The 21590-nt window shown below is 62.7% G+C and overlaps 1 protein-coding gene across 10 annotated transcripts in view; it reads right to left on the bottom strand.

Annotated features, from left to right (window-relative positions):
• Positions 1-316: 316 nt before the first annotated feature.
• The window catches only part of C10H7orf50 (chromosome 10 C7orf50 homolog), a 67913-nt gene continuing 46639 nt past the window's right edge, over positions 317-21590 (bottom strand). The window contains exons 1-7 of one of the 10 annotated variants that reach the window (XM_061153830.1): positions 14226-14314; positions 13346-13618; positions 6507-6679; positions 5565-5674; positions 3512-3593; positions 1723-1833; positions 1204-1405 (exon numbers count right to left, since the gene is read on the bottom strand). In XM_061153830.1, coding sequence (XP_061009813.1) covers positions 1280-1405; positions 1723-1833; positions 3512-3593; positions 5565-5674; positions 6507-6679; positions 13346-13433 — 690 coding nt within the window. In that variant the 5' untranslated portion in view covers positions 13434-13618; positions 14226-14314 and the 3' untranslated portion in view covers positions 1204-1279. Of the gene's footprint in view, positions 359-1203; positions 1834-3511; positions 3594-5564; positions 5675-6506; positions 6680-13345; positions 13619-14225; positions 14339-21590 lie in introns of those variants that run through there. The other 9 variants (XM_061153831.1, XM_061153828.1, XM_061153826.1 and 6 more) reach the window with 9 other exon arrangements.

Here is a 21590-nt window from a genome sequence, read left to right as displayed (position 1 = left end):
ACCCCCCGAGGCTGGCAGAGCCTCAGTCAGGCTGGAACACTGGACTTCCCGCCGAAAGTAGCCTGGCCGAGGCCCTCCAGGGGGCGCCAGCAGGCCTGAGGCTGGAGGGTCAGGGGCTCCAGGGAGACAGAATGTCCCGCGGCCTCCCATACCTGCACCCTGAGCGACGGCCAGGTCCCGGGGAACAGCGTGGTGCAGGGGGCAGCTGACAACCGTGCCAGTCAGGCTGTGCTGTGGCCCCCGGCGCATGGCGTCCTGAGCTGAAGCTGGAAGTTGGCAATTCTCCTTTTTTCGGAATAACTCAGCGAAGTCAGTGACTTCCAAGGCGGTTTCAGTTGCAGCCTGCAGGGCCTCCGTCCTGTCAGGAGGAAACTTTGTTGCGGTGCATTGACTCTACTTTTGGTCCGCTGGCTCCAGAGCTCAAGGGCTTAAAGCTGCGAGGCAGGTGGGATCTTAGTTTCCCCGTCCAGGGATCAAAGCATCGTCCGCTGCAGTATGAGGTGGATTCTTCACCACTGGACCCCCAGGGCAGTTCTGTGCCCTCTTCCTGTCGGTCTGGAACACCTGGGCGTTGGATTCGGGGCTGAGAGACCAGGCCTTGCCCCGGGCACAGCGGAGGGACGGAGCTTCATCCTGCAGGGGTTGGGGGGTGGGCTGGGCAGAGGCCCCGGCCGTGACTGGGAACCACGGTGACCCCGGGGGGTGTCCTTGCATGGCAGAGTTGGGGAACCCCGTTTCTGGGCGGAGGCTCTAGTAGGCGTGCGTCTTTGTGGGGACAGGTGGGCGCTCCCCCCGTGACCTCCATCCCCGTGGCCGATCTCGGGGGCCTGGCTCCCAGGACGCACAGCGCCACACTCGGTGTCCTGTCAGCCCTGGCCCCAGCATGTCCGCAAGCGCTGGACGCCGACCACGCCCGAGGGCAGCGCACCAGGCCGGGTCGACGAAAACACCCCTCTACCCATCTGACCGTCCGAGGTGGCCGGGCCACTCCCTGAATACGGCCTCCGGGCGCCCCGTTGGGGACCGAGGGCTGGGCAGGTGCTACCTGCAGGGGGGCAGTGCGCAGTCCCTGCCAGCGCCTGGAAATGCAGGCTGCAGAGCAGTCAGAAGCTCCACCCGAGGGGCTCCCCCAGAAGTCACCCCAGGGAGGCCACGGAGCCCACGCTCACGGCCTCTGGGCAGAAAATGAGTCACGTGACGAACCACGGTCCCCAGGGGCCTGTTTTTTATTGAAAATACAGCCAGGGGGAGGAGCAATGGATGAACCTCAGCCCAGCCATCAGCGAAGGCAGGCAGGTGGCCTCGAAGAGGCATGGGAGGGACCATCAGCCAGAGGAGGGGGCCATGCCCCACGCGGATGGGCTGCAGCTGGCAGGAAAGGCCAGCTCTGACCTCTAGCATAGTCCTGGTAGAAAAACAAGACGTTTCCCACAATGAGAAGCTTCTGTGGGAGCCTGTGGGCCACCGGGAGGCCAGGTCATTTCAGAGTGACCGCATTCTACCGTGGAGGGGGTAACCTGTCTTCTCCTCTGAAGAGTTCCTGGTCGAGGAGTTAGGAGAGAGAGGCAGGCCCTCCGGGGTGCAGGACCCAGAAGACCCAGGGCCCTTGCCCTCGCTGGGGTCCACGGGGCCCAGGTGCCCCCGAGCTGCCCGCTAGGAGAGCAGCTGCAGCACCTGCCGGGCGCGCTGGGTCCCCCCGGGTGGCAGGGCGCAGGCGCCCACCTGGTCCAGCTCCCGCATCAGCGCCTCCGCCTTCTGCACTGTCAGCTCACGGGCGCGGCCCCTGAGCCCCTCCAGATAGGCCAGCAGGGTGGGGAAGTGCTCATCAGGGACCTGGAAGGGGCGGGAAGGTGGTCAGGGTCGGTGGGTGGTGCGCGGCGATAGCGGGTGTCCAGGGCTCACCCCGAGGAGCTGCTCCCAGACGGCACCCCCGTTCCCCGCACAGGCTCTCCTTATGCTCCACGGGCTGGCAGAAGTTGGCCCTCCTGAAACGCCGCTAACAGTAGGCAGATCGTTTTTAGAGAGAAGTCACTTGGGACAAAGAGAATCCATGAAGAGGTGACAGCGTTCTGGGGCAGAGATGGATGAGAATGCCGGGTCTCAAGAAGGGGAAGCTCAGGCTGAGACCGGGGAGTCCTGCTCAGCCCCTCCCAACCCCCAGCCCCTCCTTCTGGGGCTGGCTGCGCAGCCCTTCCAGAAGCAGGAGCAAGGGCGGGGCTGAAACAGGGGCTGGGGTCCAAGTCAGAAGCTGCTGGCGCCCCGCGGACTCCAGAACCTGAGAAGAGGCGGGTGCCCTGCGTGGCGAGTGGGGAGGGCTGCGGAGAAGGGGCACAGGCTGGCATTTCTGGCCTCTGCGCCCTGCGTCCGGCCCCACAGCACATGGCCTCCTCCATGGAAGATTCCCCGCCCCGTCCTGTGCACGCAGAGGCAGCCCTCGACGTCCCCACCGGGGGAGCCCCTCCTAACTGGGATGACTCTGACGATCGTCCCGATGGATGTGACGGCTCCAAAGGAACGGATTAAAGCCCGTCCAGGGAAACGGGCGAGTCTAGGCTGATGCGAAACTCGCAGTCCACAGTGGAGCGGCAGCAGAAGGAAACAGAAAAGCCCCGGACAGGGTCACTGAGGCGCAGCGAGAGTGAGACAGGAGGCAGCTGCTCAGCTCCAAGCGGCCCCCAGACACGTGCTGGTCACTGAAGGAAGCAGGAGTGACGTCACAGGAACAAACCTGACAGCCACCCGCGTCACACGACTGACATCAACGTCAAGCCACCGCGAACCGGCCACGCCCGGCCCACCACGCCGGGCACACAGGTGCCACGTAACTGTCCTCTGAGCACGTGGGGCCGGGCGGGTCAGGTAAGAGGAGACAGGGCAGGCCCCCGGTGAGCGAGGTTCTGCACAGACCCCGCACGGATGGCGGGCCGCTGCCTGGTGGACGCCCCATCGTCAGAGAGGCGCACCGCCGGGTCTGACAGCGGAGGAGCCGCGGCAGGGAAGAGTGGGCAAGACCTCCAAGCTCGTGGACGGTGGCTTTTCTGGAGTGGCGGCCCCGGAGCCGGGAGCCCTGTGGCTGAGTCCAGCTGCTGGGCAAAGCCGGCAGGGCTTCTGCTCCCTGACCCCCAGGGGCCCTCCTTCTGGGCCCAGTTTCATCTCTGGAAGACAGAGGGCTCAGCGGGGTTCTCCCACGCGGCCTCCATGAGCTCCATGATTCCTTGGCCTCCTAACACAGGCCACGGGAGGGGGAGGACTTCCCCGCCCCTGGAGGGAGGCCGAGTCCAGTGTGGCCCAAGCAGGCGCTGCCAGCCGGTCCTTCCCCTCCATCATGAGGAGACCCGACCGCACCCTCTGCCGCTCAAGTGTGCACAGGCCTTCCCCCACCCTGCATGCACACCGACCTCCCCTGCCCCTCTGTGTGTGTGCACAGGCCCCCCCACCCCCCGTGTGCACAGACATCCCCCCACCCCCCGAGTGTGCACAGGCCTCCCCGCCCCAGGGGGAGGAGCCCCACCTGGTCACGGTCATACATGTGCAGTAGCAGCCAGGTCTGCCTCGTCTTCTGGAACCTCCAGTCCTCGTGCTTCTGGGCCCAGCTGGGGAACAAGGACAGGGCGGCTCAGGTCCCGGAGGGGAGGCGCAGGCGGCCTCTCCCTGATGAGGGCCAGGGCGTCTGCAGAGGATCCTCCCAGGGAGGGCGGCCCGGGAGGGGGGGTCTCAGGGGTCTTCGCCAGGTCTCTGCTCGCCTGCTGGGGGCCCTCAGCTGGGACATCAGGCCCAGGGGGCACAAGACCACTTTCTTCTAGCTCTTCGTAGCCACTCTTTTATGATTCTAACGGAAATACCCTGAATTTCACAAACTCGGTCCTTCCAGAAACACAGATCAGGCAGGGTCACCTGATCACCTGCAGGAGCAGGCACAGCCTTCCTGCCCTGGAGGATGGGAGAGGGGAGGCAGAGAGCGGCTAGGACCCCTGACCTCGAGGGCCACGCAGGGGTTCCCGTGGCCTTGGATGTGCTGGCCCCTGGGTGACCAGGACACTGGGAGAAGCCCAGGCCAGGGAGAAGCCCGGGCCAAGCTGGAGCCCAGTGGAGACCCCAACACTGGGATGGAGGCCGCAAGGCGGACGGAGGTCTGGGCCCCAAGCTGCTGGCCGTGTGGGAGGGGCAGAGGGCGGCTCCGCGGCTGCAGGACGGCAGGAGGGCCTCCTCGCCGAGCAGCCTGGCCTGTGACCGGGTGCACGCGGGACAGGGCCCCGCTCTGCCTTCCCCACCCGCGGGGGCGCACGGGCCCGGCTGGGGCCTAGAAGCGGCCCAAGGAAGGGCCGCCAGGCCAGGGAGTCAGCGGTCCCCCGCCACCCCCCTCGCGGAAGGCCCCTGTAGGCCACCCCGAGGGGCCCCCGCTGCCCTAGGACTTCTCCAATGGTGGTGATCAGGGAGCCACCTCATCGTCCGCCTGGGCCAGTGGAGAAGCCCTCCCCTGCGCGTCCCTCCCGGGAGGACACAATCACCCAGAGACACGCGACTCTCGGATGGGGCCGTGGTCCCCGCGGCGTAGCGCCCCCTGGCGGGACCCCCGCGAGCCAGAGGCCGCCCGCAGGCCGCGCTCCCACTGCGGGAGCCTAGCCCCTCACATCCCCCGCTCTGCAGAGTCCTCCTTCCGGAAGGCCTGGCTGCTGCTACAGCAGATCGGCCTTTACAAGGAACACCCACCCTGTCCCCCACCTGTGGTTCCACCCCCATCGCGCCCTGGCCCATTCACCTCCCCTGGAAACTTCATTTCCCCCAGGGTCTCGGTCCCTCCTGAGAGGTCAGAGGGTTTGGGAGGGACGGACCACCTGCGGCCTGAGGCTCCCCTGGCGCTGCTCCCTCACAGCTGACGAGGACGGGCAGGGTGTCTGCCCAAAGCAATGCCTCTTCCCTGACCCAGGGCTCCAACCAGGGTCAACTCAATGCCCGTGTGGTCAGCGGGGACCAGAGGTGGCTCCGGGGTCTGGGGGCCTTGAACTGGCTTCAGATGCCCTGCCCTTGGGGAGCAAGGGGCGCTGGGTGGGGCCTTGGGAGTGTGGGGCCCACAGACACAGCAGGACCAGGCGGACATCGCCTCAGCGACCCCGAGCCCCCGGCAGGGGAGAACCTGCAGAGGAAGGATCTGTGTGACTGCAGTGAGCTCAGAGGTCAGCAGGGAGGCTGCGCTGGCGCGCGCACACGCGCGCGCGTGTGTGTGTGTGTGCGTGTGTGTGTGTGTGTGTGTGTTGGGGGGGGCAGTGAGGGCTGAGCCCCATCCTCCAGAGGGGCTGCGGCCCAGTGAGCAACCCCCACGAGGATGCTTTCCTCCCAGACGGGGCGGAGAGGCCGGTTCAGGCGCTGCCACAGCTCCAGCGACCTCCGGAAGCTGGTCCCTCAGGGATCGAGGGTGGGTCCACCACCCACTCCCTGGGACCACCGTCTGCAGAGCCGCCCCCGAGTGCCAGCGGGCCCCGAGTCTGTGGCCTCTGCTGCGGGTGGAAGTGCCTGGATGGGACCAGGTGTACACAAGGGGCCTCAGTCCCAACGGCACCCCCCACCTCGCAGAGAACCGCCCAGGGTCAGGGTCGGGAAGGCTGCTCCGCCGGGTGGCCTCCTGACCCCTGGGCTCCACACGGTCAAGGGCGGTCACTGCAGGTCGAGGACCTTCCTGTGAGGAGAAGGAGGCACTGAACCGAAGGTGGATTTCCTACAGACAGTGGGCAGGTCTCAGTGGGGAGTGTGTCTCCGCCCCGCAAGCAATCCTGGCAGGGCCAAGGCCCTCCCCACCCCCGACACCGTCCTGCTCACGGCCTGTGCCCCCCACTTTGTGCCGAGCTCCGATGGGCTGGGGGGAAGGCAGCCCCCAATCTGTCCCACAGGGCACGTGTGAGCCCTGCCCAGGCAGGGGAGAGGGGGAGGGGAGGGGAGAAGCAGAACGGCTGCCCTGCAGCTGACTCACGGGTGCTCAGCCCTGTCCAGGAATCTGGAGGATTCTGTTGTATACCAAGCCCCAGAGCGGCTGGGCAGGGCAGCTCCTTCCGAGAAGGCTCCAGAATCCCACCGTCTCCACTGCGCCCTTCCTGGCCGACCTCTGGGTTCACTCTGCACACGTGCCCAGGCCTGTCTGCCCTCCCAGACCGCCCTGAGGGCCCCCAGCAGCCCTGCTCCTGAACCAGTTCCAGGCCGCCAACCCCAGTTCCTGGCTGGGTGTCCAGGATCCCACGAAAGAACAGTTCCTGGAGGGAAACGTCGAGTGCGCGCGACGGTGGGGGCAGTAACGATGCTGAGGGTGGGAACACCGACTTCCAGAGGTGACGGGGGTGGGAGTGACAGGCTGATGGTGGCGGTGAGACGCCACCGCCACCGCCATCACGCGCCCATGAGCCTTTCAAGGAAACCCTGAGGCCGTCTTGTCCGGCGCTCAGCTGACCCTCGTTTTCTTGATGAGATGGAGGCCCAGCGCCCCGACCGCGGGCAGGCTGTGACCCTGCCCCGCTCACCTGCACAGGTATTCCAGGGCTAGCGCGGCCCCCGAGCGCTTGCTCGCCGGGCTTGGAGCCGCAGCGATGCCCGTCTCCCGCAGCCGCCTCCGCGCCTCTTTCTTCCGCTCCTTCTTCAGCTTCCTCTCCAGGACCCTCTGCTCCTCCTGGGACACGGATGCGGATGCGGACCCCTGGAAGCGCAGGAACCTCCGTGAGGGCGTCGGGAGGGGGCAGCATAGGAACTGGGACCCCCGGCCTGTGCCGGGCCCCTCTGCCCGGGACCTGGGGGCGGGGGGCGGTGCTGCAAGGACCGCCCCCCAGGCCTGAGGGCAGCAGGAGGGGCGGGGGCGCCAGGGCTGTGATGCAACCCGCCTCGCCCTCCCCGCCCCCAGGAAGCCAAACGAGAGTGTAGGCCAGAGTGTAGGCCAGCGGCTCCCGGACCTTCCCGGAAGCCGGACGAGGCGAATTCAGAAGGGTGAAGGCCGGCAGCCCTGGGCGCTGCCCCCGCACACCCCGTGTGCAGAGCCCGCAACCCGGAGAGCGAGGTACAGTGGGGCCCCTGGCAGGCAGGTTCCTCCTAGATGCCAACCCCTGACGCCCTCTGTGCTCCCATGCCACACCCACTCCTCCAGGAATCTTCTAAAGCAAGAGAGATGCTCTCCCCAGCTGCTCCAGCCTTCTCCTGAAACCAGCTGGGGTTTACCGCCTCGTGGAGCTTCAGGGCTGCACCCGGTGACACCCGGCAGCCCTGACGTGAGACGCACGGCCCACCCGCACAGGAGGCGCCTTCCCTGAGGTGGGACACGCGCCCCCGCACGCACGCAGCCCCGCGGGGCCGGGGTGGGGGCAAGGTCCAGAACAGCTGGGAGGGCAGGATGGCCAGAGGGCGCGTGCAGGTTTTAAAGTCACACCCATGCCTAAAACACCAACACCAGTCACAGCCAGACTCCTGCTGACAGGGAATAAAGTCAGATTTTGAAAGCAGCATATTCTTCCCTGGAGTGACACTGGTTCCTGCTTCCGAGGACCTCCTGGCGTGCATGTGTGCCTCCGCACTAAGTTGCTCCAGTCGTGTCTCTCTTTGCAACCCTATGACGTGTATGCGGCCAGGCTCTTCTGTCCATGGGATTCTCTGGGCAAGAGTAATGGAGTGGGTTGCCATGCCCTCCTCCAGGAGATCTTCCCGACCCAGGGACTGAACCCTGGTCTCGTCTCACGCGCTGGCAGGTTGGCTCTTTACCACTATCGCCGCCTGGGAAGCACTAACCACCAGCCCTTTGGCTCCACCTGTCCCGCTGCAGCTGCGCCTCTTACCGCCCCGCCCTGCGCCTGCCTCCCCGCTCTGTAACCACCACCCTGTCCTCTGCATCCTCCCGGCTTGCCTCCTTGTGCCACAGATGCCACGTGTGTGAAATCACACAGTGACTTATTCCAGCACAACGCACTCCAGGCCCGTTTATGCTCTCACAGATCCCAAGCTCAGCAGGCTGGGGTCTAGGAGACCCCCCCAACCCCCACCCCCGGCTCATGGAGAAGCCACGCTGGATGCAGGGAGCCCGGCCCCTCTGAGTCACGGGGGCGTCGCACTAGCCACGAAGCCCCAAGTCCCGGGGAAGGTCCTGGGGATGGGCCAACACTGACCCCCTAGGGAGGCCAGCAGGTCGGACAGGCCGGGGAAGGGACAGGAGGGGGTCTCCTAGGACATGGGGGGTCCCAGCCACCCGTCTGATCTCACGGGGTGCTGGCTGCTGCCCCCAGGCCAGAGGAGAGGCCCTCATCAGAGACCTGGTGAGGGTGGAGCTTGGTGCCCACCCCAAGGGCTCATGGGGGGCCTCGTGGGCCCCGTGATGGCCCAAGGTGCCGCTGTCCCCATGGAGGGGGCGCGGGAAGGGGGCTGGCAGGGGGGTTGGCCCCCACTGCAGAAGGGCAGCAGGAATGTGAGCCAGCATAGGTCTGGGAGGGCGGGACACAGACCCAGGCACTCCCTGGAGGCCGCGGGTGGTGGGCGGATCTGAAGGGTCCAACTGCCTCTCCATCAGGACACACGTAGGACTGGCACCCTGCCCACACTCAGGTGACCAAGGGTCTCCGGTTACAAAGAGGCCTCTTTCAGCCACTCTTCCCTTCCCTCTGCCTCGGGGAGCAGAGTCTTCAGCCACGAAAGGAGGCTGGCAGGCCCAGCACAGACCTGGGAGGGCACAGAGGAGTCTGCAAGCCGGGTCAGTGTCCCTTCTCTGGGGCTCTCCTGCACCCCGGCCCCGTGCCACGCTCAGGTGAGGCGCTCTTGCTCCATGTGCGTGTGGAGAGAGCCAGTCGGTGCAGCCCCCGGGGCTCTCAGGTCCCACCGTGTGGGGTGCCTGGACCACCTCAGCCTCCCAGACCACACACATGGGCTCCCACCCAGAGGCCCTGATGCTTGGGAAGGGGGCGGGGAGTCTGCCTCTCCACCCTGAGGGTCCCAGGTGTAGGGAGGGGCCAAGAAAGGCTCAGCTGGGACGGCCCGAGTAGGGTTGTGCTGGGGGCCCTTACCATCTCGTGCAGACGGGCTACACCACAGCTTTGGATCGGCACGGGCCTGGCAGACTCTCCTCCCTCAGACCCCTTGGCCTGCCGGCTCAGGAGGAGCAGAAGCGCTCGGAGACAGGCAAGTTCCAAGACCCCGAGCTAACCGGGCCCGCCTCTGGTCTCAGGCCACGCCCCGGGCCACACGGCGGCCCGAGGGTGGGATCTCTCCAGCAGCTCCCAGGAGCTGGGGGTCCCAGGGTGAGCTGACCCGGCGAGGGGAGGGCGGTGCCCATCACCCACATGGGCCCCAGAAGCCTCCTGCTGTAAAGAGCATCCACCGCAGCCTAGGGGTACAGTTCCCCTCCCCCACCGTCACCTGCAGGTGCCTGGACTTGGCTGGGCCAGCAAGGCATGCCCCCGAAGTGGGATCCTGGGGTGAAGGGGGCTGCTCTTGGCTGACCGCTGATATACAGGGGCAGGGGAGGCTGGGGATGGGGGGTCAGCGAGCTGCAGGGCAGCACCCCACCCACCAGCCCATAACCCACCTGCTGTGTCAGGGTGAAACCTCTCAACCAACCCCACACAATCAGTAGACTAAGAAAAGTGTGTGTTAAATATCCTTGTAACATATAAGCCTGAACCAGGTCTGAGCTGTAAGGTGTGACCTCGCCCAGGTGTGAGTACTGGGGTCACAATCACAGTGACCCTGGTGTGTGTGTGTGGGCGGCATAGTCCAGGCCTCTGCTTGGCTGTCTGCGCACAGGCCGGACAGCACCCCAAAGGGCACAGCTCCTCTCCAGAACTGCTCAGAGGCCAGAGTGCTCCTCAACCACAGGTCTCTGTCCCAACAACCGCCAAGGTCCAGAGCCCTGCCTCCTCTCGCAGAGCTCAGGGCTGCAGGGCGGGTGCCCCCACCCCAAGCCATGCAGCCCACTCTTCCGGTCTGAAGCCAGGCTTCCTGGGCAGGAAGCCCATTCCCTGTCTGCAGCTTCCAGGAGACGCTGCTCCACTGAGGACTAAACTTCCACCAGATGCGTTACTGCAATTATTCAAACTCAAAAGGGCAACTCGCGCTGTGGAGGGCAGGGCAGCCCTGAAACCCCGTGGACGGAGGAGTCTGGTGAGCCGGTCCATGGGGTCGCAGAACTGGACAAGGCTCAGCGACCAAACACTACACGCAGCAGCCAATTACTCTTTCCCTTTCTGAAGATAAACAACAAAAGAGAGAATGTTTCCTAGATACTTTAATAAAACTTTGCATTTTGAAATTAACTAGATGCAACCTGGGAGGCAACATACAGATTCCATGAGCCCTCCACCCAGCCTCCCTACACACTTACAGCAGAAACAGAGGAGACACTGAGATTTAAGTTACCCATAAAAAGACAAAATGCAGGTACAAACCATTAGGTTCTTTAAGGGCTCATTCCAATGCATGATGCTGAGTGACTTTTGCCGATTCAGAAACAGAGCTGCTCGCCCTTTTGTTTGCAGAGCCCTGGTTGAAACAATTCCAAACAACTTAAGGATGCACAGGTCGCAGGGGGCTGTGAGCAACCTCGTGAGCGGGGGGGGGGGGGGGGGAACGGACGACGACGACGCAGGGCTGCTGTGGGTCCTGGCCCTGCAGAGGCGCTGGCGCTGGCGGGAAGCAGACGCGGGCTCTGGCCTCGAGGAGCGCACGGCCGGACCAAGTGAGCTCCTGGAGGACAGGGACAGCGGCTGCCCCTGCTAGGCGGCCCTCGGAGCTGGGCCCTCCATCCGGACGCTGCAGAGCCTTCAGATGAGCGAACCAGGAGACCAGATCACGGCACACAGCCTCGAGTCATCAACCCACCAGGCGCAGAAACACGAGGGGACAGTGAGATGTCCCTGCACCCCCAGACCCCCGGGGCCACTCTAATCCACTGGCAACACGCACAGTGGAAGAGGGGCTAAAACCCAGTCAGCCCCCGAACTGGTGAAACGGAGCCCGCACTTGGACTCCACCAGGCCCAGCCTGTCTCTGGCTCTGACACCACATAGGGCCCCGGGCTCTCCCCAGGAAGGGCGTCCCTTTCCCAAGCCCACCTCCACCGTTCCAGTCCCTTCTTCGCGGGGCTTGGACAGTAAGACAAACATATCAGATCCTCTTTACACACACACACACACGAATCCTACGTGAGACTAGCTCCTCAGTCACAGAGGAAGAGGAGAGGGTTTCAGGGGTTGTAGGGGGAGTCTCACCACAGCCATGGGCTGACGGCCCTCCCAGACAAGCCAGGGCTCTGGGGAGGGTCTTTCACAGTAACCTCTTCAAACCCTGCGGCCTTGGCTGCAAGCAGGACCTGCCCTCCACCTGGGTGGGAGACACTGGCCCTTCTTAGAGACCAGCTTTGGAACCAAGGCTGAGCCTGGAGGCACTCAGCAGGCTGGGGGCACCAAGGACCAGACTTAACTTTCACCCTGCTTCTCCTGTGACCCAAGAATTAAAACAAACGTTTATGTCTACGTGCACGGGAAAAGCCAGAAGACACAGGATACACAGATCAGGGTGCTGAAGCCAGGGAGACGGTGACCAGCCGGACAAGTCCTTCCAAGGCCCCCAGAGCTTCAGCCTGTATGACCGGGGCGGGGGAGACCTGCCAAGGCTGTGCTGGGACCAGCTTCTGGCTTCCTCTGGCCAGGAGAGGCGCGGTGGTGGTGTCCCAGCCAGGGCAGACTGTGAGCCCTCACCTGTGTCCAGGAGGCCTGGCGCGAACACCCTCAGACTGGAACCCTGTTTACTGAAGATCAGATTAGATTCCCAGAAACAGCAAGTCCTGAGATGCTGCAAATGCTACTTCACTCCCTCTACCTTTTCAAAGGCCGTCCATCTGTTCCTGCCCTTGAATGGACAAGGGAGCAAAGCCAGGCTAGAGCTTTCAGGGAGGGCTGGGAGGCAGGACACCCGCACTGGGGAGGAGCCGTGGGGGATGGGGGAGCCCTCAGGGACTTGTGGTCACCAGAGAGCCAAGTGCAGCGAAAAGACAAACATGCCCCCCTCCCCCCAGCGGTCAGCCAGTGGGGGCAGTGAGCGCCACGCCCGCTAGCAGGCACAGAGGCGGCCAGCAGCAGCCCACGAGGCCCAGGGTCTGGACACGGGGAACCTGGTGCACCCAGCACCTCCCCTCCAGGGCGCTGTGTGGACAGGCCTGTGCCTGCTGCCTCAGGGGACACAACAGAGCTGACGCAGGCCTGTGGGGGGACAGCTCCAGGGGTCTGGGGTGAGGAGCGCCCGGCTCAGGTGGACCGTGGGCGCCCTGCAGGCTGGGGGGACAGGGGCGCAGTGTGCAGTCCCACATGGTCCCCGATGAGACCTCAGAACACACGGCAGAAGGGCCTGGGAGCACAGAACACAGGGCATCAGGAAGACTTCCAGTCCTCCAAGGCAGGGCTGACAGGAGGCCCCACCGTCTACTCCAAGTCTGGGGGCAACTCCGCTTCCAGAGAGGCCATCGGCTCCCGATGAGCTGGGCTCAGCGAGTCCTTAACCAGGGGTAGCGGGGAGCGGCTTGCGTCTCCTCAACAGGGGAAACCTGGCTCCTCACCCAGTCTTCAGGGCCCTTTAATTAAGGACAGGAAGGGGCTGCCTGACCCCTTCCTCCCCCAAAACACCAAGCTCTCCCACCAGCAGGCAGAGGTCACACGCCTGGGCCAGGAGGACCCCACAGCCCCTCCCAGCTACAGTGGGCACGCATCGTCATGAACCCTCAAGACCTCATCGCTTCCCAGAACCTGGGCTAGGCTTCTAGGCTGATCTCACCCACATCCAGGGAGCAAAGAGGTGTCAGCTGTCTTCTGCAGGAGCTCTGATGTCCATGAGGAGCACTGCCCCGCAGGCCTTCCTTGGGTTTTAGGAACGAGGGTGATGTACAACCCTCCCTGAAACCTTCACTACTAGGAGGCCCACACAGGCTTGCGGCCCAGCTGCCCTCTGCTCAGTCAACAGCCTGACGTGGGCCATCCCAGCTATGGGAAGGCAAAGGTCACCCGGGCTCCACGGCCAGTGTTCACAGAAGCTGCTGCGCAGCCCACGGCTAGGCCCGCCTCCTCCCTAGAGAGCCCGCTGCCCTTTCACCTTTGCAGACGTGAGGCCCGGGAAGAGTTCAGGCTGCATTTTGCGTTTAACCTGGAAACACCGTTCCAGCAGCACACAGTCAGCACCGGTAGAGCTGAGTGAAAAGTCAAGTGTAGGAACTGTGGGCCATGTTCAACATGCAGAAGGCGTCATTCCCAGCATCTCCCGAAAAATTAGCCAAGTTGTTCCTAGTTTGGCAGCCCTGATCTTGCCGTTTAAAGGAAAATCAGAATCTTATGTAAGAAACACGTACAAGACCTCTTTCCCCGCTCAGTCGAGGTGGGCCCGGGCCACCAGATTTCCCACTCCGACACTGCTTCGCTCAAAGCAAAGCCCCACATTTCTGCACAGGGTTTTCAATGACGTCTTGGCCCCGCGGCGACCGAGCAGACTCTGGACTGTCCTCCTCAGCGGCTCCCGAACCCCGGGCCTTTCGTATAGAAGCCTGCACGGCCTGGGCCGAGTGCTGACCCCTTCACCCGGGCCTCCCGGGGGCCCGGCGGCCCTCCAGGCACCAGGCTGAAGACTGTTCAGGGGAAAAAGACAAACAAAGCACGTTACTACCCCATCACGTCGTTCGTCGTTAACTGTAATTTCCATAATCACTTCAGAACACTAGGGAACTACTAGTTGGCTTTTTCCCTCACTTCCAAGAATTCTTGAGTGTAACAACGAATTTAAAAAAAAGAAAGTCACAGAGCCAAGTAACGAGTTACTCACACCCAAGCGATTTCGCAAGCAAAGCGGTAAATGCCCCGGCGGGTTCCGCCCCCAGGCCCTGACATTTAACGCTGCGGGAGTGGGCCTCGCGGGGCCGCGGAGGCCTCCGGATACGAAGGCCCGAGTGCGGGGCCCCACGAGGGACAGCCCGGGGGGCGCGGTGCAGACGCCGCCCGCCGGCAGAGCGAGAAGACGCGCGGGGGCCCGGAACTCTCGCGGGGGCGGCGGGCCCGAGACCTCGGCGGCAGGGGGACGGGCCGAGGCGCAGTTCGGGGTCCGGGCCCGCGCCGCGGCGAGCGCGCCCAGGCCGGCCGGGCCTCCGCCCCGAGTTCGCGGTCTGCAGAGCGCCGCCCCCGCCCCGCGGGACGAGCCCCCGAGCCCCCCACGGCCCTCTCCCGGCCGGGAGCACTGACCTCCTGGTCCCCCGCCGCCAGGTGTAGCCGGGAGCTCGGCGCCGCCTGGACGCCGCAGCCCCCGCGCACTGCGCATGTCAGGCCGGCCGGGCTCGGCTAGAACCAGATTCAGCCGGCTGGGCGGTGACGCAGGCGCGGCGCGGCGCGTAGGAGGGGCTGCAAGCGGTCGGGGCGCGTGGGCGGTGACGCAAGCGCGGCGGGGCGCGTGGGCGGGCGGGGTAGGTCTGCGCCGGCTGGGGAGACCGAGGGCCCCAGGCCCGGAGCAACGATCTGGAGGCCAGGCCAGTTACTCCAGCTCTCCTCAGTACACAGGGGCCCGGCCCCCTGGCGGGGCGCACAGGGGAGCAGGAAGCCCACGCGGTGCAGTCACCTCCGACGCAAGCGCGCCGACCACAGGCTGGGTCCTGCCCGCGGACTGGAGCGCCACTGCAGCCCCCAGCTTCAGGGAGGCCTTCTTGCCTCGCCCACGAAACTAACCCTAGCGTCCTCTGATCAGTGTCTCGACCCCCAGACTGTGAGCTGCCCGGGGGTGGAGATGTGTTTGCCCATCACTGGGACTGACAAAAAGCAGGTGCTCAGTAGAGGCTCGCGGAATCGATGCATGCAGCAGCCCTGCCCCCAAGACAACACCGCAGGCCAGCGTTCCTAGTTGTGCGCGTGCGCTCTGGAGGCGGGGCTGGGTCCGGGGGCTGCTCGGGCCCCCCTGGCCTGAGGACGCGCTGGCCCTGGCTGCTGAGGGCTCTGGCAGCCTCTCTTCATTCCCCCGCTGTGCGCTGGCGTGCTGGCGGGTGTGAGCTTCCCGCTTTGGGCGTGGGTGTCCCAGCTTCCCGGCCCGATAAGGATCTCCAAGGTCTGGAGCCAAGACTGCGTCTTTCTGTGCTTTTCCTCCTGGCCATTTCCCGACCGCCCAAGGCCGGTCCACACACACAGGAGGGCTTGGTGGTGCTGGTGGGGGCAGGATCGCAGAGGCCTGGGCCAGAGCTGGGTGCGGGGAGCCGAATGGAGGACAGGGCTCGCTGCTAGCCCAGCCTCGGTGTTAGGAGGTCTCACCACTGTGATCCTGTTCAATTCCAGGATGCAGGCATCAGTGCTCTCACTTTGAAGCTCGGAAATGTAAACAACCAGTTTTCACGATCTCCGATTTCGTGGAATGGACTCCACTTGGGGTCTTCTGCACTTCCTGTGTCAGTCCTCTGACCTGAGAACCCCTGATCTGGTCTCCTCCTCCCACGGTCTTGTCCTGGTGATGTGAACGGGCCACCTTGGGAGACTGGGACAAAGGCGAGAACAGGACGGGAAGAGCGGAGAGCTGGCCTGGGGTGGGGGAGGAGCTGGCTGAGGACACTGCACACGGGGACGTGCAGTCCAGGGGTGGCCTTGTGCCCCCCATCACCTCCACTGTGCAGACGCATCAAAGGTGTGATGTGGGCCACGTCTGCCTGCTCTCTGTCCAGCCCCTTCGCAGGCCCTCCTCTGCCCAGGGTCCCTGCAGGGCCTCGCACAGAGCAGGTGAAGCTCATCCCCAGCAGGTGCTCCTGGTCGAGCTGCCTCCGGTTGCCCACCCTGAGCCCATATCAGAGAGCACAGGCGTGGAAACACTCACCACTCAACACCCACTGGGGCTCACTGTAGGAACCCCAAGAGAAAAGGCACTTGGTCCAGCCCTGAGGACCTGTGTGAACCAGGTCCAGCTGGTGGAGTGGGATGGCGTGGCCGGGAGGGCTGCCTACCGTGTGACTCGGCAGCGGCACTGGTTCCACCCTGAGGGGCTCCAGAGACCCTAGAACCACCCCCCCCCTCCCCCCCTCCAACTTGGCCCAGCAGATCCCAGTCAGGAAGGGTGGGTACACGCAGGCCTGGAAGCATTCCACAAATACTTGTTAAGCAACATCTTCACAGCAGATAGTCTTAAGTGCTAAGCTTCCTGTGGGGACCAGATCAGATAAAAATGCCTGCTACCTCAGACCATGCTCCAGTGCCCCCGGAACTCCTGTATTACACTCCTACCCACCCCCACCACCTGTGCTGGCACTAGGAGGTGGGGCCTTTGGGGGGTGACCAGATCGTGAGGGGGGGCCTCCCCACACTCACCACTAGAGGACACAGCGAGGAGATCTGGGATGAGAACCCACCAGACACCAAACCCGCAAGTGCCCAGATCTCTGACCTCCAGCCTCCAGAAGTGGGAGAAATAAACCTGCTATTTCTGGGCCACCCAGCCTATGGTATTCTGTGACAGCGGCCGGAACCAAGACACCTGGTCGCAGGGAGGCTGCATTGGAAGGCTATGACATTAAGGAGGAAAATTACGCGCAACAGACAGGGAGCGGGTTTATCTTCGTTCTGTAATTTCAAGCGGTTGTAGGAAGACACAGGTCAAGGAAAATGGCATCAGGAAGGTGACACAAGACTCGGAGGTGAGGACACAGCCAGTGGATGCTGTGGGGAGAGGTGGCCCCAGCCAGGGGTGCAGCAAGCCCATATCCTGGTGGGGGCAGCGCACAGGGGCCCGTGGGAGGCAGAGAAGCCAGGATGGCTGGGGCCTGGGGAGGGGGACAGAGCAACTCTGCCAACCTGGAGTTCTAGAAGCGCGAAGGTGCCACCAAACCCTTCCCTCGAGGCAGTGACAGTAAGCTTTCAAAACCGGGGTGCCAGCGCCCCAAGATCACGGGGCTCATTCTGAGTCATTGAGGAAAGAATAAATACATCCGACGCAGACATCATCAAGCAGACCGTCTGGCTGATCCGATCACGATTTCCCGGGCATGCTGCCTCACTGCCTCCCAGAACCAAGCCCTGGTGTAATTCACAGGAAATGCTAGGGGGAAGGGTTGGAACACCCGCTGGGATGCCCACAAGCTCCCGCAGGCACCCACCACTTCCCCTGCCCAGCCTGCTAGCAGGCCTGCCTGGAGGCACTTGGCTGGTGGGAACTGTGAGTGTGGGTGTGAGGGGAGCCCCAGCCCCCAGCCAGGTGGGGGGAGGGGAGGCAGAGTCTTTGAGAGGAGGAAGCAAAGTACTTCTGGAGGCTTCTGTGCGGCCGCCCACTAGCCTTGGCATTCACTAAAGTGACAAGTGATGGCAGGCCTGGCTCCAGAAACCTGTGTCCAAGCCTAGATGGTTTCCCTGGAATTCTATGAGATATTTAAAGAAGCGTTAACACCAATTACACAATCTCTTCCAGAAAATGGAAGCAAAGAAACCACTTCCCAGTTTGCTCTATGAGGCCAATGTTACCTTGATACCAAATCAGACAAAAATAGTACCAAAAAAAAAGGACAGAAAAATATAGATGAAAATCTCTCATAAATATAAATGCAAAAATCTTGTTCAGCAACATATAAAAAGAATTATACACGCTGACCAAGTGGAGCTTATTCCAGAGATGCAAGGCTGGTTTAATATCCAAGAATCAATCTATAAAGCTAAAGAAGAAATATCACATGATTGTATCCACTGACATGGAAAAAGCACTTGACACAATTCGAAACCCACTCATGATATACATTCTCAGAAAACTAGTAATAGAGGAGAGCTTCCTCAACTTGGTAAATAACACACAGATTGGCCCCTCTCCCCCAGCAGGTTGGGAACAGGGTGAGGAGATCCATTCTCACTGGCACTATTCAACACAACTCTACGAGTTCTAGCCAGTGCAATAAAGCAAGGGAGTAAAATCAAAGGCGCTCAGACTGGAAAGGAAGAAATTCAGCTGTCTGTCTACATGCGGGATGATGGTCAACACAGAGGACCCCAAGGAGTCTGCACATCTTTTTCTCTGCAGCACCGTTTGTCGTAAAGACTCTCCACTGAGTTTACTTTTTTTCTCCTTTAACTTACTCTTGCACCTGTGTCAAAAATCAAGTTGCTGATACGGGGTAGCTTCTGGGTCGCTATTCAAATATGTGTCTCTCCCTCCATCAAACCATACTGTCATTGGGTTTTTGCTTACTACTAATAAATATTTATTTGAAAATTTCTAAGCCTGCCAGAGTGGCACTTGCCAAGCCTTAGGGGCAACCTTAGGGGCACCGTCCCTACCAAGCTCCAAGGGGCCACAACAGTCCCCCACACCTTTCCCCGTCACCTCCCCCTGCCCCCCACCAAGCATGCATACCCACCCTTCTGACCCTGCCAGAGAACTAGGGGGCACTCTCCCTCTAGAAGGCATTACCCCTGAGTCCAAGAGCCAGGCTGGCAGCCCTCTGGCCTCCCAGATGATGGCAGGCAGAGCTGCTTGCGTGGGATTAGGAAAGAGAATGAGGAGGAAGAGGCACCAAGGAGGGCTCCCTGAAAAACCCCAACGTTACCCCTGGACACAAGAGGTGGCTCCTGCATACCACCTTCATTTCAACAGGTCCTAGGGGGTAAAAACCAAGACCCCCACCCACTGTCCCCTAAGGCCTCGGTCAGGATCCTGGCATGGGGCAGACTGCCTTCCCCATGGGAAGCCAGGCTCTCTCCAGCAGGGTCCTTGTGGGGGCCCACCCACCAGGGGATGGTCCTCTGGACACGCAGACTGGGACACCTAAGAGCCAGAGAGGCCCCCCTCCCCCCACCCGACTGCCACCAGGTGGTCCAGGGGCTCCTGGGAGGGACCACGTCTTCCAGACCTAAGAAGTGCCACCAAGGCCATGCCAGGGTGCCCATCAGCCTCAGGCCAGACAGAGCGCTGGGGCCAGGCGCCCCTGCTGACTCCCGGGTGCCCCCAGAGCCTTGGCTGGGTGCCTGCCTCGGGCCAGCCGGGGGCTCCCAGGGGCCGGGCCTGGTCAGTGCACTGACCTGTCGGAACCACTGGTCTGCCCCAGGCCAGGGAAAGGCGCAGCATGGGCAGGGACCCCGCAGACGCCCACCCTCTGTACTCCCTGGGTTAGGAATGGGGAGATCTGCTTACAGGGAGGACAGAAGAGGTGCTGGCAGAGGCCGAATGGGACCGGACTTGGGGGGGCAGCAGATCGTGCAGACCAAGGGCAGTGAGGCAGCTGCACCAACAGGGGAATGACCCAGGACGACCATGCAGACTCCGCGGGCCCAGCCGTTCACTCATGTTTACCCCCAGCCCCTCCAGGCCCTCCAGGCCTCCCAGGCTTCCTCATCAAAGTCGATTACAATGACCCGGGCTTGAGCAAGAAACATTACAGTAACAGAGCCACAGAGATGTCAAAACGTGTGACTTTTCCATAAGCCACACTCAGAACTAACCGGTGAACTTACACGCTCCTTGCTCTTGACTCACATGTCACAGAGAATCACACTTCCCCATCGGTATGCCGTTTCTGAAAAGGTGCATCTTCAAAAGGAAGACCCTTCTGCTGTGACAGAGAGGGCGGCCCAGGCGGCAGGCGGCCCTCAAGCCCCTGAGCAGCAGCCTGGAGCCCCTGGCGTGCAGCACCCGCCCTCGCCCCGGGTCACTGCTGCTCCAGGGCAAGCGGGAGGGTCGGCCACGCCTGCAGCCTGGTGAGCAGCCTCCCGCACCACAGCATAGCGCCAGCAGGGCACCAGCCTGGTGAGCGTGGCCTGTGTGGCTACAATGGTGGAGGCCTGGGGCCTAGGGGCACAGGACAGCTCCTTGGGGGCTTCACCAGAAACAGTGGGGAGGCCAACTCCATGTAGTTCTCAGAAGTGAACCCTAGACATGCAGCTGGAAGCCCCGGGAGCGGGACCAGCTTCCTGCAGCTCTGCCTCCAGGATGGCGCAGCAGCCCAGGCAGCAGGCCGCAGAGCTGAAGGCCCACGGAGCGCGTTTACATTCCAGAGCTACAGGACGCTGATCTGCGCCTGGCTGGAGGGTGGGTCCACTCTGAAGATCTCCGACACACACAAACTCTGCCATTCCCCCTGGCCAGGAGCTTGCATAGTGGAGGAAGTCTTTCTCTGCAGATAAGGCAGCGGGGCGACCCAAGGCCTAGAGAGCCTGCCTTCCCCAGTTATGATCGCAGCTCTACCAGGTGCAGCATACCCTGGCATCCTAGGGTCTCTGACTAGGAATTCTGGGCTCCAAGGCTTTTCAGAAAAAGAGGTAACAACACTCCTAAAGCACATTGGTAGGATGACCCAAAGTCCTAAGAAAGCAAAGGCCACCTGGGTGCAAATTCTGTCTCCGCTCTGCTGTGTGACCTTGGGCACCCTGGCTAAGTTCTGAGCCTCAGTACAATTTAAGAGGAGGAGGGTACTGTTTTCCATCAACAGTAAGGCGTGGCTCCTCACTTAAGCAACTCTAAGATCAGCACACTTCTTATGATGGACAGCATCAGACTGTTTCCTTGTAATGGTCCATAAAGTGCTGATGTACGCAGCACTGACGGAGTTTCAGACTTGATGAAAGGTGGCTCATACACCTTGAAAGGCTGCTGTGAGGGCCCAGAACAGAAACCTGCATCGAGCCTGTCCTCCTTCCCTGCCGGACGTCAGTGCCGGCTGACCACACCCCTGTCTTCCCCATGGCTGGATACCCACGGCCACAAGGACAGTGCTGGGGTGAGAAGCAGGTTACCGTAATGACAACAGGGCCAAGTGGTGGGTGGGGACCCTAGGGTTCTACAAGTGGCTGTAACAGAGAGGGAGAGGCAATCTGGTGCCCTAGCTGACCGCCAGCTTCCCTCTCTGATCCGTGGTCAGGAAGCTGTCCTGTGAAGTAGGGTAGCCTAAGCAGCCCTGAGCCCAGAAAGCAGGACCCTGACACCACCTAGGGCCAGCCTCGGCCGCGATGCTCATTTTTCCTGTTCCATCAGCCCCTGGTCCCACAGCAAACCTGCATTAGAGCTGCAACCCGCACACCTGTGTTGTCAGAAAAGAATGTTCTTATTGCCGGAGCCAGAACGCGTTGCTAGGAGCACTGTTACAGCACAAGCCTTATAGCAGAGGAAACGATCTTGTTGTCACTTTTCCAACACCTAATTAGAGCAGCAGCTACGGAATTAATTAGGCTGCAAACAGTGCACTGTCTCTTTAAATGGTTTTCCTGTGGCCAGTTGTTTACAAAGAAATTCCTCAAGCCAGGAAGTGAGGGGTGAGCGTGGAGCCAGCAAACACACTTGGGGCAGAGGAGCAGGTGCGCCTGGCAGGCCCCGATTACAACCTTCGAGGGCGGGGTGTCTGTCCCCTGCAGATTAGAGCGCGTCTGACTCAGCGAGCCGGCCCGCCCGCGGACCTCGGCCAAGCGCGCCGGACACCCGGCGGCCCGGGTGGGGCGGGGCGGGGCGGGGCGGAGCCGGGGGCGGAGCCAGAGCGGGGCGGGGGCCAGAGCCAGAGCGGAGCCCGGGGTGGGCAGGCTCGGGGGCGGGGCCAGGGTCAGGGCGGAGCCTGGGGTGGCCGGGGGCCGTGCCGGGGGCGGGGCCAGAGCGTGGCCCGGGGCGGGGCCGGGCGG

The sequence above is a fragment of the Dama dama genome, chromosome 10, assembly GCF_033118175.1.
Source record: "Dama dama isolate Ldn47 chromosome 10, ASM3311817v1, whole genome shotgun sequence".
In the NCBI taxonomy this organism is placed as follows: Eukaryota; Metazoa; Chordata; class Mammalia; order Artiodactyla; family Cervidae; genus Dama; species Dama dama.
This window is presented reverse-complemented; position numbering and strand designations above follow the sequence as displayed.